The following is a 15,277-nucleotide window of genomic DNA, read 5'->3' as shown; positions in this document are numbered from 1 at the left end:
TATGTGATGCAAAAATTTGTGTTTTTTCGTTTTCTTTCCAGGCCAGAAAACAAAATGGACGAATGAAGTCACTCCATATCATATCATATTCATAATGTCGACAATGGGCTAAGCTTCTTAACACTTATGTATAGAGAATCGTACTACCAACCCCCCTGTTTCTCGCCCCCCCACTTGTGTACGGAAGGATAACCTGCTTTGCTCACCTCCTTCACCTATGTCCCACTTATAATCGCTCTCCGGATTTAAAAGGCAATGGCTGTTTTGCCCGTGAAATTCACCAAAACCAAACGGGACAAACTCGCCCAAGTGCTATGGATTCTCAATTGGATATCAGTAATAACGGGAGCTATCCTTTTCAGCCTGGGCCTTTTCCTTAAAGTGGAGATTAACAAGAGGAAAGAGCTGATGGCCGAGAGAGACATTCAGTATGTCCCAAATATGCTCATAGCTGTCGGACTCATCGCTTGCGCCATCAACTTCTTGGGTGGGAAAATTTGCTACGACTGCGTGGACACAACCAAATTCCTACGATGGAAGCTGATCATGCTCCCCTACATCGTTTGCACGTTTTTCTTTACCTCCTGCATCCTGGTGGGGGCGCTGATGTGCTACAGCATGCGGGGGGAGCTGGAGGAGTCTCTGGACCTTGGATTGTCAGCGGCGTTGAAGTTCTACAAGGATACAGACACGCCCGGGCGGTGCTTCCTGAAGAGGACTGTGGACTTGCTGCAGATAGAGTTTCACTGCTGTGGGAATAACGGGTACAAGGACTGGTTTCAAATCCAGTGGATCAGCAACCGCTACCTGGACATGTCCAGCAAGGAGGTGGTGGAGTAAGTCCTCGTGCATTTTGGGAGTTGTGGTCAAACTGAAAAATGTAGATTAAAAAAATAGTAGTTAGTTCATGGCTAAAAAGTAATATTTGCCCTCTTTACTTGGGCACTCTAGGCCCTAATTTACCCACACTTCAATCACTTATTCCAACATTATACCACACAAACTCTAGGACAGCACGGAGAAGTGTTTTCCCCAAGAACACAGAAAAAATCGTTGCTATTTCAGGGAAAACAAGGCTCTATTCATAAAAGTCAATTTGGAATATTTTAGGCCTCAGATACTGCTGCTTAACTGCATAGTGAAGTGTTCTATTTTGCTTGATCACAACGTACATCTTGCACCTTTTTTTTCTATAGTAGTGCACAGCCCGAAGAAGACTTACAGATTTCAAGTGTAGCCAGCGATAACTTTAGAAGTTGTCACTGGCTACACTACACTTCTTCGTGATGTCATGTGACCTGTGATGTCATTTTACGTGTAATGTCATGTGACCCTTGATGTCATTTGACCCATAATGTCATTTTACCCGTAATGTCATTTGACCTGTGATTGATGTCATGAGCCCAGTGATGTCATTTAACCATTTTTTTGTCCTAACAACATGAAACTTAGTGAAACTTGACACACTCATACCTTTAGGATGACACCCTCCGAATTTGAGATCAGTCGGATGAGTAATTCGAGAGTTATGCATAGAACAGACAAACAAACAAACAAACAAACCAAACAAACAAACACACACAGACAGACGTTCTTGGCATTAATAGACAGATGGACTGACTAAGACTAACTTCTGGATGTGATTAAAATAGTTTTATATATTATTTGAATTGTAATGTCACGTTTAAAATGTTCAAGATGTAGGTTAATGTGTGGCTCCGCTTTCCCAGTTAGGCCCCTAAACCTACCCAAAATAGTGGAAATAGGCTTTTGTGTATGTTATAATAAACACAGTTCATTTGTGTTGAGTTTTGTCAGTAAATAAAGGCAACACGGGCCAAACCGTAACACAACAGGCTGCCAGCTCAGGTTATGTCAAATAGGGCATGGCCTTGTGGTGCTTTGTGTCTTTTACCCATGAACCCTCTTCTCTTCTTGTGTAGCCGCTTCAGGAGCAACGTGGAGGGGAAGTACCTGCGGGACGGCGTGCCCTTCAGCTGCTGTAACGTGAACTCTCCGCGGCCGTGCATCCAGAGCCAGATCAGCAACAACTCCGCGCACTTCAACTACGACCATGTGACCGAGCAACTCAACCTGTGGCCCCGCGGCTGCAGACAGGCGCTGCTCGACCACTACACGCACATCATGCAGTCCATCGGCCTCACCGTGCTCGTCATCTGGGTGTTTGAGGTGAGGGTTAGGGCGAGGCTGTCAAGGGCAGTGACTTAAAGTGCGCTGTGTAACTCTGGCGGTGCTTTTTCAGTTAAAGTTTTTTTGTTTGTTCTAATCTAGGGCACCTTTGCATTCATGTTTTTTTTTTTTTAATGATTAATATTATGGAAAACGCTGTCATTTAAAAGCAAGGAGTAAGTGTTTGGCGCCCTCTGCTGGAAAGAGTGGGGAGTGAGGCTTTTTGAAAAGGCACAATAGCAGCATTGGTACATCACACTGGTAAATAAGACGTATGTAGATAATAAGATACGTGTGAATGAAACAAAAAAAAACTGTATTTCGGGTCCATACCAAGGGTTGTCTCAAATCAACTCTAAACCCCAGAATGGCATTGCCTTGTTACAATAAAAACACATTACGTTGTTACAATAAATGAAAATTGCAGAATAAAAAAGAGGTATATTTTGGAAATTGCAAAACATTTTTAATAATTGAGTAATGTCTAATAGAACGTATTCATCTTGTAGCTTTCTGTGCTGACCGGAGTGCGGTACCTCCAGACAGCTCTGGAGAACGTGCTGAGGCAGGGGGACCCGGAATCAGAGTCTGATGGCTGGCTTCTGGAGAACAGCTTCATGGAGACAGCTCGCTCCAACCTGAACATCATCAAGAACCTGGGCAAGTGCAACCAGGTTGACACGGCTAACAACGGAGACCCCAACATCAACGTGCCCTGTACTTCCAAAGCAACCTACGGCCCGGACAATGTACCACTACAACAACCAGCTGTGACCAGCTGACCACTGTAAATTTGAGACGCATCTATTTATTTCAATTTATTTGTCTACATTTATGATAAGAAATTCAACATAAGACATGTCCTGCTGATAGATTAGTTGACTAAAAAGGGGGTGTGGCAAAAGCTCTCAAAACTATTACTTATCTCTCTGTATCTGAACCAAACTGCACTCAGGACTGCACCTGCACGGGAGTTCATGCAAAAACACCTAGTTATATAAATAAAATGCATTTATGTAAAAAGGTAAAGTAACTCAAATTTCAGTCCCAAATCTTCAGCTAACTCACCCAATATATTCTCCTTTATGCTGCTGTCCCATATAAATATTTATAAGCTAAATAAAAGAATTAGTTGAAATGAGTAGAATCGACTAAAGCCTACAGCCCTAAAAGAAACATCATTATCAATTACAATTTGGCAATGTGCGGTTTAATACATAACAATGCCTTTTATTCAAACGGCTACCTGACCTTAGTTAACATCGCATCAAATGAATACTGTAATATCTATACTGTTTACAAACGTACTTTGTGTTAAAGCGCTGTTGGCTGTGGTTACATGAGAACAGGCAGGAGGAATGTGCCCTTTTTATCCGCCTTCTCTACATTCTAAAATGTGTTTGTATTATAGTGTTGGCAGTCATTTTTCATGCCAAGTTTGTAAACTAACATTGTTTTGAGAATACTTCCACAAACTGGAGACGTAAGAGGGAGCTGTGTATAGGTTTAGGTCTTTATTATTTTTCAGTTGCCTGGAAGTCATGACATGTTTGCAATTATGACGAAAACAAAACTCCAATGCTTGGAAAAAAGAAAGATTTGTGTGCAATCGTCAGCTTTTTACGTAAATAAATAAACTGACCAGAAGTGGAATAACCGAGTTATAATTGAGTTAATGCGTCCATACACCATGATCAAATCATAACAACAAGTGCTTCCCAATAATACATGCTGATGATACAGAGGTAAAGCACATCTCAACGTGTGATAGAAAGAATACATTAGCCTGGTCTCCAAGGATCAATAATAACCATGTGGTTACAGTACAGATTTCAGCCAAAATGGCACTTAATTCTGAAGCTCTTGAAAAATATTTCCAAACCTTTAACTGGCTTGCTATAAGCATTTATATAATAGAATTAACGTATGCTATTGCTCAAATCTGAATCAATTGTAACAGGCTAAAGCAGCAATAAATCTTTCAAAATGTAACATCAATTAACTTATAATATGACAAATCATATTTTCAAACATGGAGGACAATGCAGGAGATTCACAGCATCACGAAATACCAGAGATCAGAAAACAGGAACTGAAGGATGGGCGTGTATAATGCAGGTCTATATTTGAATGAGCCTCTTTGCAGAAAAGCTTTTTTAAAAAGGCAACTTGGGTTACCCTCCATTACTGCTGGGTCCTCCTCTGTCCAGCCTGATGTCTGGACCTCCTCTGGGGCAGATGGGGGCGGGTGCCTGGCCCTGTCTGACAGGAGCAGGGCTGTTGATTGGTGGTGTGTGTGTGCATCAGTGCATGTGCTCTGCAGCACTGGAGCAGCCTGTGCTCTATGGCTGTGGGACTCCTTTCTCCACATCAGTGGGACTCATCACAACATCTGCCACTCAAAAGCAAACATGACATTCACCACCTCCAGGCTGCGGGCGATCTCCTCCAGGATACAGTGCTGCTGCCACAGCTGCTTCAGCTTTTTATAGCGCTCTGGGCACAGGTGCAATGGGTTGCCTCTCCTACAAATACATTTTGTTTTTGAAAAAATGCCAACTGCAACTTGAGAAAGATTAAATAAATAATGTTTAAAAGAAATCTTACATAAGGTGAGGATCGGTCTCCCCATAGTCATCCAGATATGGCGCAGGATATGTGCTTCCTCTTGTTTTACTGGCCCTCAGGACAATTTCACATTCTCTTATTCTGCCAAAGGAATATCAGCAAAAATCAATACAGAGTAGGTTCACTTTCAAGAATCTGAGGTCTAAATTTGAATGGAGGGTGGGCCAAAATACAGTTGTGGGAGGCATGCAATTCTTGAACATTTGTACAAAATTATGCTGGCGATGATCAAATGTCTTTTACTGAACCATAGTGACTAAAATATTCTACATTTATTTGAATTTATTTGAAGGTGGATAGGCAAATAAAAACAGCATTTTGATCATTTAAAATACATATATTTTTTAAAGTTTGACTTACCCTTTCAGCTCCATTTTAAAATCTGAAAATGTTTTGATGTCACATGAACCCAACCCATTAGTATTCAGAGTTTAACCCACCTGAGAAACATGCCCACCCCAGCCCCACAGGTGGCAGCGTGGGCAGTGCAGGCTCCCACATCCTCTCCATCCATCTGACTCAAGCAGCAGGAGCTGAGGGAGCACAGCATGGCCCCACAGCACAGGCACAGGGTGGGGTGCTTCCTCTCGTCGTCCGTGGACTTTGGACATCTGACAACCAATAAATACTTAATACACATGACTAACGAGGAGCATTTCAAATTAAAAAAGGTCTCACTGAAAATGGCTGGCTTGGTTGAGGAGAGCGCTGTAATCATCAGGCAGGTCAATCAAACGATTTCTTCTCCTTGGGTATCTGCAGAATAATTGATAAATAAATTTAATAAATACATTGATATAATATATTGTAGAAAAAGAAAATATGCTTTGATTAAACGCTTTACCTCACTGTTTGTAGTTTGCCTTTTAGAGCTTTGGAAACAACAGGGCTCTCACTCCACCTAATGAATATATACAGTACAAACTTTAAAGTCCCACCATGTAATGTTTTAGCCAAAAAAAAAAACTAACTAAAACAGCTGAACCATCACCTAGAAGAGGGCCTACACATGTCTGTTGCCATTGAAAAAATATTGATTTAATAAAATGTCCCATCTTATAGCATAAAAACATAAAAATCTCCATGAATATAAAAAATCTTCTAAGTATGGTTTGAAATGTTTATTTCCATCCAGTTTAACGTGCCATAAAAAGTTACCCAATGTTGCTTTAATATTGTTTGTAGTGCAATATTTCCATTTTTGAAGCACCTTCTGTGTTACTGTGCTCTGTAAACAGAGAGTGCTGTGTAGCTATTCAGTTGCATTTGTGTGTTTCCAGTCTGTACTGCATTAAACAAAAAGAAAGATTTACCAGTGTTGTTAACCAGTATTGTTCTGACTTACCTCTGGAGCAGTGGCATGACAGTGTCTCGATGCTCCTGAAACAGCTGGAACACATTGGAGGGTAGTGCCAGGTAACTGCACAGTGGCTCCAATTGTCCCTGAGATGTAACTGTTCAAATAATACAGCATGGTTAAAGGGACGATTTTTATTTTCTGATCTATGTTATAAATAAGTTGTTTCCTCGTGACAAACATAAATGGGTTTTGTTTCATTCACACATGTTTAACACACAAAACCTGCATATTTAAGATGAGTTCTTCTCTCAAACTAAAAACTTGAGAAAACAAAACTCCATGTATGTTTTTTGTAATAACATTCTAACATGGCTTAAAGAGACCTTTACACCTACCTGCAGTTGTAAAGAGCTCCTCTGGCGGGTGCACTCCCGTAAGGCAGTTAAAGAAGAGCGCAGCACATCTCAGGAAAGGCTCGATCCCTCTTTTGATTCGCTCAGCCACAGCACTGCCGGACACCTCGGACACTGGTCTGAAGAACAAATCAACAAAAATAACAGAATAACAACGAATAATGGACTAATGATTGTACTAATAAGAAACGTCATACCTTTTGGTGTATTGTGACACCATAGAGTACCACTCTGCTGCTGCTTTAGCCTCCTCTGTATCATCTTCACCAGCCACAGCGGGGAAATCTGTGAAGTAAAACCACTGTGTGAGCATGGCGATGTTTACATGTGCAGTTATCAGATTATTCAAATGTCATGTAAACAGTTGCATCTGATCGGAGGAATTGGAGTTCAACATTCAATAGGAAAATTATCCAAAAATATGAAACTCATGAGACAAAGTTTGAAGTTATTTTAAAATGTATTGTATTTTTTCTTACAAATACAAAGTTTGCTGATTCTATTGATTGAATTCATTGATTAACTGACAAATGTTTTTATGATCAGATTTCTTTTGTGCATGTAAACACATACAAAAACCAGTTATCTGATTTCGACTTTAAATGTACCCAGTGTGTAAGTACCTGTGGAAATGAAGAGGACCTGCAGCATGTGGGCCATAGTCACCAGGTGGAGGATGTACAGGTGGTTATAGGCTGAGCTCACAGCAGAGGGCTGCAAGTCTACGGTCTCCTCCTGATACAGGGAGGGCACAGACAGCACCAGGCCCACCTAATGACATCAAATACAGATCATTATCATAACTGGAAGCTATAACTTTCACTCGTGATCCAAAACCTGAAATTAGAAACTTACTAAAAGATGGAAGAAGTCCACCTCCACAATTGAGGGTGTGTTTCTGCTCATGGCTGGAAGCAACACTGTAATACATCACACATTAGAAAAGGTTTTAAAATGACATTAACCTCTTGTAACCTCCTGCAATGATTATGCTTACCTCCTAACATGTCCGCAAAGTGCCTCTGGATCACAGCCTGAGAGCTCTTTATCCTCTGAGTAGCAGCAAACTGCACAATGGCCTTTAGACCCGCCAACTATTTAAAGAAAATATAATGTGCTTTTGTCAGCTATGTTGATTTTAATCTATGACACAAGTGGATCATTATTTCATATTTTGAGTGTACAGGGATGGGGAAAAGGAGGAATTTTCTGAACAATGGCATCTTGAATGGAGAAGAATAAAGATTACTCAAACATGCAACTTTGATTGGGTAAATGAGAAGGGAAAACAATTATAATATACCAAAGTTGTTATTTAAACAGACTCAATGTACAGTTCATTACAGTAACTGTTGAGTAATCAAGCCTCTTGCCTGGCGGTTTTGTAATGACCCAAACAGTGGCTTGCCCTCTTCTTGCAAAATATTCTCTGAAAAAAGACAAAACAAAAGAAACTCATGTTCACTTTTCCCAAGCAGACACATATGTTCTGTAAAGAGTTGTAAGTGGTACCTATGGCTTGGATAGTGAAGGCACAGGTGTTCCAGGTCATCAGGGGCACACGTGGACACAGCTCGTTGGGTGGGGTCTGCAGTCCAACTCTGTACACCGTGGTGGCACACACTACGATCATATCGCTGATGCTGTCTGAAAACCTCCTCCTAGAAGTCAACACAAATCCATTTAATATAGTGCACGTCTGAGAGTGAAGAAACTGACTGGGCAACGTACGGCTCCTGGACTCCATAGCTCAGAATAGATCTAAAATCAGGTTGGACCTCTCCACTGAAGCCTCTGTCCTCATCAGGGCTTTTATTATCTGTGCATATAATAACATACAGTGTGAGGAGACTTGTTATACAAAGAAAAAAAAACTATGTTCACTTACCATTATCCTGAGTGACAGACTTGAGTCCATTAACCCTGGCTCCTATGACTTGGATCCAGCGTGGCATTGTTAAATGTTGTCCAATTAACTCTGCATTTTCACTACACAAGAGACAAGCATTAAAGCCACTATAATCGTCATATGAAACATGGAAACATGCTGTGTGGACATACTAGTTGAATGTGAGCTGTTCCAGTGGGATGAGAGGGACTACAGTGTTACACAGAGACTTGCAGAGTGGACATAGGTATTCTCCATTCTCCAGGTCAAAAATCAGCTCTGCGTGTAGCCTGTTCCTCGTCGTGTTCTGCACCGCTTCAAAATATCTGAACAAAGTATATTATATATAAGTACATAATTATACCAGTTTACGAATCAACCCTTTAATAAACTGTTATATGTCTTGCAGTTACTTACTTCTGCCAGCATGTGGCGTGCATGACATGTCCACAGCTGCCGGTGTGAGTCCCCACTGCCAATTCAGGAGGCATTAAGAGTGGATAGGATGATCCATCTACAAAACCAGATATCATGTCAGATGTGAGCCACTGTATTAATTTATTATTTTACTAGGGTGAAAGTGAAAGCTCACTAACCATCTGTTGTCTGGGCTGCGGGGAGCTTGCCTCTGCACTGGGTGAGCACAGTGGACCTCTGCACACAGGCGGTCAGGACCATGGCTGGAGCCTGGGTGGTCACCTCCTGCTCCTCCTGACACAGGATACATGTCAGCACCTCCCTCTCCGCTGGGGTGGGCCCTCGATGGGGCCCGATGGCTACACAGAGCTCCATCTGATTGTTTGTAGAGCTTTATGAAAATAGACATGATATTTTTAGTTGGAACATTATATCATACATTATAAACTAATAAGTCTCCATGGACCTTGTATAATACATCAATTGGAAATCTAGCAATAGTCTTTAGCCTAAAACTTAAATGTCTAGATACAAGCTGGGAAGAAAAACTAGATAACAGCCAGCATCCACCATGAAACATCAACAGAAATTACCTTTCACTAGCAGTAACAGGCTCCCCCTGTAGGCCACTCTCGGGCATATTGTCATAGAGCATTTTGTTTGATTCAATGAAGTTTTTCTGCATCGCTGACATCTGGGCCATTATCTTCTGTCGGTGGAGTTTAGCAGCCTCAGCCTTCCTCTTCCTTTCAGCTTTCTCTTTGTCTTGAACACTCTGAAACAAAATATAAAAACTTAAAATGTAACTCTATTTTCTTACAAATGATTATTTTATAAGTAGCTCTACAAATGCTTCCTTTACCTCCTCAGGTTTAGCTGTCTCCACACTCATGGAAGCTGCCGGACTGGACTTTTCCCGAAGACACTTGACAATTTCAAACATCTGATAGGAAAACCATTTTTAAAAATTAATGCAGAATTGAAAAACTATAATGCTTCATTTTCATTTGTGAGCTTCCCACCTGTAACAACCATTTGATCATGTCCTTTTGCGCTTCGAGAGAGGGCACCGATTTAATCTTTGACAGCAATAGAAACACTGATTTGTCATGTTCTGAACCTATAACTAGAATAGAACAACAAACAAAAATATTTAGGTTAAAACATCCTGTATAAGCCTATATTTTGCTGTAACTCTAATGTTAAAGCCACTCACTGCGAGCCTTTAAACTGAAATCAAAGGTTACTTCTTCCACTGTGCTGTCTTCAAGCTGGGTCTTCTCTTCCAGCAAAGCCTGTCCTATGAGGTGCAGTGCCTACAAGCATTTTCAAAGTCAGTATAGCAATTACAAAGTAGAATTTCTGTTGCATTTTTAATATAAGTTCCAATTCACCCTCTGGATCATGGCCTCGGTCCAGTGGGTGGTCTTCTCCTCCGCGGCCTTTTGCAGAACTCGTCTGAGGATGTGGATGATGATGTCGCAGCAGAGCAGGCGCACCACACTGGCAAAGTCCGGGCAGAAGGCGGGGGGCAAAGGGGGGCGGAGAGCTGGGGATACAGACAGTAAGCAATTCATAAACTCTTGTGTACAGAATGAAAATACAACGCAAAAGGCAAAATGACCATCTGGGTCAAAACTGAAGTGTATGCACAGATTTATGCCAGCAAAAAAAAACTAATTTGTAGTAGGCTCTAAAACAGATCTGGGCATTGTACTTTACACATATTTTATCATTTTACCTCATGCATGGATTAAAACTGTATTGCTTTTGTTTTTTTAAACGATATTTTTTGAAAGGCAACCTAATTTTTTCATTGCTTAGTCATAACATACACTCTTATCAGTCTTACCAGCTCATCAAAACAATGCCATTTACTGCTTTTTTTAAAATAAAGAAATACAAATATTAATCAGAATTTAGTTTTCTGTTTCTCATGTGGCCCTTTCCAAAAAATTATTGCCCACCCCGCTCTAAAAGGTGGAATAAACTTGGTAAACTTAGTAACTTGGTATAAACTGTAATGCTATACACTGATTTTTGGTAATTGTAAGTCAAATAAAGAAATTATTAATTTAGTACAAATGATGGATAATTTAAACATAAAACATAATCTTAAAATTAATTTAAAAATATTTTTAGCTGTTTCATTTATTTATTTATTTAAAAGTTCAGAATCTGTGCATTTTTCAACAAGATATTTTTATTTTATTTTCAATCACCCAAATGGTAACTCACCTTTATCACTACCCTCTTGGGCTCTCCTTTTCTTCTGAGACTCTTCAGCCTGAAAGTGAAAAAACATATCATAAATAAGTGATTGTTTAATGATGTCTGTTGTTTAATAATATAAACTGATTTTATGTATCCAGACAGACATTACCTTGCTGTGCTGTGATCGTGAATAATGGTAGAAGAATGGGTTAAACTCTTCCAGACGCTCCTTTTTAACTTCATACAAGCCATGACCTGACACCCCTGGTTTTCTGAAAGAGCATCAAGATAAAATAAAGTACAATTCGATAAACACACAAAAAGTTAAGAATATTGTGTGCATACTTGAAGGTAGCAACTTTGGTAATAACACTCTCCAGTCCTGTTTCGTGGCTCTCCTAAAACATAAATCAGATAAGAGGTTATTCTCTCTGCCCACATGTATTGACAGAGTGCTTTAGAAGTGATTCATACATTTTCTGGAAGGCCTTTGACCAGACTGCTGTGGGCCATAGGCTCGATGCATAGCAGGTGGATGACCTCCCTCATGGTCACGTCTTCTTTGGTGACATGGCTAATCCCAGGAATATAGCGTTCACCTGGACAGAAGTGGTCACTGATATAGTATGATACGTTTAGTGGTGTTCTACGTAACTTTTCATATGGGGTGATCATCTGTTGGCTTTGACTGGAATGTTCCTACCAAGAATTTATTCAATTACGGCTGTTTCTATTACTCAAAAAAAAAAAGAATACTGAAAAACCTATTTTTCACCGTGAGTGTGAGAGGCGTCAGAGCAGAGGTGGGACCAAGTCGTCATTTTGCAAGTCTCAAGTAAGTCTCAAGTCTTTGACCTCAAGTCCAAGTCAAGTCTCGAGTCACTGGTCCATAAGTCCAAGTCAAGTCCAAGTCGTCTGCTTTAAGCTTCAAGTAATTTCAAGTCTTTCAACCAAAGTACTAAATATAGCTTAGATTTTTTGCAATTTTTATAACTTTAAAGATAAATTATAAATGAGTATTTATAGAATATATAAGAGTAGTAGAAATATAAATTTTTCCTTTTCAAATATCTTGACAAGATCTTAGAGTGAATCATTACAGTCAGAATAGAAATAATTCAGATTTAAAAGTTCTTCTCAAGTCTTCTCAAGTCATAGGCCTCAAGTCCAATTCAAGTCCCAAGTCAATGACCTTCAAGTCCAAGTCAAGTCCCAAGTCTTAGTCCATTTTATCAAGTGAAGTCTCAAGTCCTAAAAATAGTGACTCAAGTCTGACTCGAGTCCAAGTCACGACTTGCAGGTCCCCATCTCTTGATCAGAGCACCTTTAAATAAGCTGAATATGGAAACTCAAATAAATGCATTACCAACTATGACAATCAGGAGGTAGAGCATTTCCTCTGTCAAACGATTGAGGTGAATCAGTTCATCCTGCAAACATAAAAACTTTATTATTATTCTGTATATCCTGTAAACTTCAACATCATTTGAAATATGTGAAATTACAAACCTGATCTCTTCCTGAATGACTCCCATTAAACAAATCAAACAGTTCAAATCTTAATAGTATGAGCATGAGGAAGTGATTAGGCTCCATTTTGGAAGCAGCGATCTGGAATAATAAAGTTATAGACCAATGAGTGATTACTACACCATAATCAACTCTTATGTATTACTTCGAAATGACTAACTTGCAACATGAGGATGTCCTTGTCGTACATCTCATCTCTGCATTTCACATCTTGATAGTAATAAACCTGAAATCATGTTATTGTTACTATATAGATCACCAAGTAGGACAATTAGTAAAAAAAAAATAAAACAATGATTAGACTTTTTTTTGTATCATTTTCAAAAAAATTCAGAAAATAAAATAGTTCAGATAATATAAGTATGTTAAACAAAGAGTAGGTTCATTTGTGCAAACACCATGTCAAAAATGGGATTTAACTGGGACCTGGACTAGACCTGTACTAGACCAGGACTAGAAAAGACCAAGCCTACATTCTTAACTAAACTATGCAAACCAGTACAAGTAAGAACGAATAAGTATTTAAATATTGTATTTGGAGCATGTACGTTGAATTGCATTTCAAGCTTGTAACAACATTTGGGATGGCTGACCAGTATATTATAGAAGCTAAATCCATGTATTACCTGGCTGACCAAGGACAGTCCATTTCTCCTCCACATTTCAGCAGAGACTTGGGCAGCTAACACCACACAGCGTAGGGGCAACTCCACCAGCTGAGCAAAGTCATAACTCTCCTACAGGGGGCACAAAAAACCATTACCACTGGCCCTAAACATTGATATACAAAAAAGTGCATAATACTCAAGGTGCACGATGTAACTTCACTAATGGAGGGTTCACAAACTACTGTTATACTTTTGCCTCCACAGTAAGGCATTAAACTTTTCTACCCCCCTGGAGCCAAGTAGGTGACACCACCAGGCCAAGTTACAAGTCAGATCTGTTGAGCGCTGACCTCTCTTGGTAAGAATGTGCTTTTAAATCTACCATCTGTACTTAGCCCGTCAAACCCACCCCTGTTGTATTCTCACGTATCATCACTAGTTGCTAACTAAGTTATATCTGTTTGAAAGTTCCGGTTTTGGCAGGCCAGGACATAAGAATACCAGTGTGTCTGAAAAAAGACCAGGTGAGGGTAATGCAAAACAGATGAATGCCATACTCTTGAAATGGCATCGCCTGGAAATTTCCGTCTCCATGTTAAATAGTGCATCATTTATATTATAAAATGTATTACCGTGACCATACTATAATCATACACATTTATTACTATACAGTAATACTCAATTTATAGTAAACATAGCTCATTAGCATCTGTAATGACTCGAACATTTTCTGATCTATGTTATAATGTTGTTAACTTATCAAAAACAAACCTGGAGTTGTGTTTTGTTTCATTCACACGTTTAACACATAAACCTTTCATAGGTTTGAGTTCTTCTCTCCAACGGAAAACACTCTATTCCACCTTGTGATGTCATGCAGAAATACAGGAAGTGCTCCACTGTGTTTTTAAACTCTCCATTTCCAGAACTTTCAGCTCTGGAATTGCCAATCTCTACTGAACTAAAGGTAAACGGTAGCTGTTAACTTGAAAAAATATCTCTTGATGACATCACAAGGTAGAACAGAGGATTTTGAGGTTTGGAGATGTAGACAGATTAATAATAAAGGATTACTCAAACATGTGTTAATGAAACAAACCACAAATGCAGGTATGTTCAATTTTGTGTAATATAGGACCTTTTGTTTGGCGATCACAGTTTAGCTAAATGTTTCCCACCAGTGCATGCAAATTATAGTATACAATAAATATTAAGTGCCGCCTTTCAAAAAAAACAACTATCTATATCTACACTGAACAATGCAATATTATATAGTAATTATGGTGACAGTACTTAATGTGACTTACAGGGTTTTGCAGTCGCTCAATTGCACCAGTTCTACACATAAGTACATAAAGACCTGCAAACATAAAAAATGCATTAAATTAACAAAATAATCATTAATAAATTCACATGTGAGCTTTAACGGTGCTTTCCCTACCAGCTAACAGCCTGGAAATGGGGAGGTGAATGCTGACTGGCTCCTGAGACACTTTGTAGGGGCGCACGTGGAGAATGTGTTTACACATGTAGTAATCTGAGGCCTCCCGACGAAACGGCTGATTAGTGCACTGCATCAGGGCTCTGTGGCACTCTTTAAAGGTGAGCAGCAAGATCTCCTCCTGGAAAAGTGGGTATAAGCAAATGTTAAGACAGGGAGGCAAGCACGACTGTTTTCAATAGCAGTAAATCAAACCGACGTCAGAGGAGCACCAGTCCTGAAACATGGTCAGAATGTGGCGCAGCTGGATCTGGAGAGAAAAGCCGGCCTCCCATTCAGGCTCCACGGCGATGTGCTGCCCGAACTGTCGCTTCACCTCCTCCATTCCCTTAGAAGAAAAGTAAACACAGATACTTAGGTGGAGGATTTCAGAACTGTGGAGATTAAAGGGGAAACTAAACTCAACTTTTTTCTGCTAAACTGTGTATATGGTGTAATAATAGTATTGTGTACTGTCCCAAGCCCTTTTTTTTTTGGCAATTTTAGTGCAAACAAGGTTTTTGCAGCTTTCAAAAAGTGTGAGCTGCCTCTATTGGTCACTGCAATTTGAAGTACTATCACACAGGACTGCCCTGACTTACAGTCAGG

The 15,277-nt window shown here is 39.8% G+C and overlaps 2 protein-coding genes across 2 annotated transcripts in view; one reads left to right on the top strand and one right to left on the bottom strand.

Moving 5' to 3' along the window:
* The first annotated feature begins 255 nt into the window (after positions 1–255).
* Positions 256–3,691, top strand: LOC110155460 (photoreceptor outer segment membrane glycoprotein 2-like). The gene is made up of 3 exons (XM_020919563.2): positions 256–836; positions 1,944–2,190; positions 2,700–3,691. The coding sequence occupies exons 1-3, from the start codon at positions 256–258 to the stop codon at positions 2,970–2,972; spliced, it is 1,101 nt and encodes a 366-aa protein (XP_020775222.1). The 3' UTR covers positions 2,973–3,691.
* Positions 3,686–15,277, bottom strand: part of ubr1 (ubiquitin protein ligase E3 component n-recognin 1) — a 12,709-nt gene continuing 1,117 nt past the window's right edge. The window contains exons 4-37 of the mRNA XM_055160816.1: positions 14,889–15,017; positions 14,630–14,810; positions 14,496–14,548; positions 13,207–13,317; positions 12,741–12,806; positions 12,560–12,661; positions 12,417–12,480; positions 11,525–11,649; positions 11,396–11,448; positions 11,220–11,322; positions 11,075–11,123; positions 10,231–10,385; positions 10,053–10,152; positions 9,859–9,962; positions 9,699–9,779; positions 9,430–9,611; positions 9,016–9,227; positions 8,837–8,933; positions 8,593–8,745; positions 8,420–8,520; positions 8,263–8,350; positions 8,044–8,192; positions 7,905–7,960; positions 7,529–7,625; positions 7,387–7,451; positions 7,155–7,302; positions 6,729–6,816; positions 6,514–6,650; positions 6,164–6,272; positions 5,663–5,719; positions 5,497–5,574; positions 5,259–5,429; positions 4,798–4,899; positions 3,686–4,715 (exon numbers count right to left, since the gene is read on the bottom strand). Coding sequence (XP_055016791.1) covers positions 4,574–4,715; positions 4,798–4,899; positions 5,259–5,429; positions 5,497–5,574; positions 5,663–5,719; positions 6,164–6,272; positions 6,514–6,650; positions 6,729–6,816; positions 7,155–7,302; positions 7,387–7,451; positions 7,529–7,625; positions 7,905–7,960; positions 8,044–8,192; positions 8,263–8,350; positions 8,420–8,520; positions 8,593–8,745; positions 8,837–8,933; positions 9,016–9,227; positions 9,430–9,611; positions 9,699–9,779; positions 9,859–9,962; positions 10,053–10,152; positions 10,231–10,385; positions 11,075–11,123; positions 11,220–11,322; positions 11,396–11,448; positions 11,525–11,649; positions 12,417–12,480; positions 12,560–12,661; positions 12,741–12,806; positions 13,207–13,317; positions 14,496–14,548; positions 14,630–14,810; positions 14,889–15,017 — 3,708 coding nt within the window. The 3' untranslated portion in view covers positions 3,686–4,573. The remainder of the gene's footprint in view (positions 4,716–4,797; positions 4,900–5,258; positions 5,430–5,496; positions 5,575–5,662; positions 5,720–6,163; positions 6,273–6,513; positions 6,651–6,728; positions 6,817–7,154; positions 7,303–7,386; positions 7,452–7,528; positions 7,626–7,904; positions 7,961–8,043; positions 8,193–8,262; positions 8,351–8,419; positions 8,521–8,592; positions 8,746–8,836; positions 8,934–9,015; positions 9,228–9,429; positions 9,612–9,698; positions 9,780–9,858; positions 9,963–10,052; positions 10,153–10,230; positions 10,386–11,074; positions 11,124–11,219; positions 11,323–11,395; positions 11,449–11,524; positions 11,650–12,416; positions 12,481–12,559; positions 12,662–12,740; positions 12,807–13,206; positions 13,318–14,495; positions 14,549–14,629; positions 14,811–14,888; positions 15,018–15,277) is intronic.

Source organism: Boleophthalmus pectinirostris, unplaced genomic scaffold (assembly GCF_026225935.1).
Source record: "Boleophthalmus pectinirostris isolate CB_2022bp ecotype Guang Dong unplaced genomic scaffold, ASM2622593v1 HiC_scaffold_10, whole genome shotgun sequence".
NCBI lineage: Eukaryota > Metazoa > Chordata > Actinopteri > Gobiiformes > Gobiidae > Boleophthalmus > Boleophthalmus pectinirostris.
Note: the sequence above shows the minus strand (reverse complement) of the source record. Positions and strands in the feature narration are given on the sequence as shown.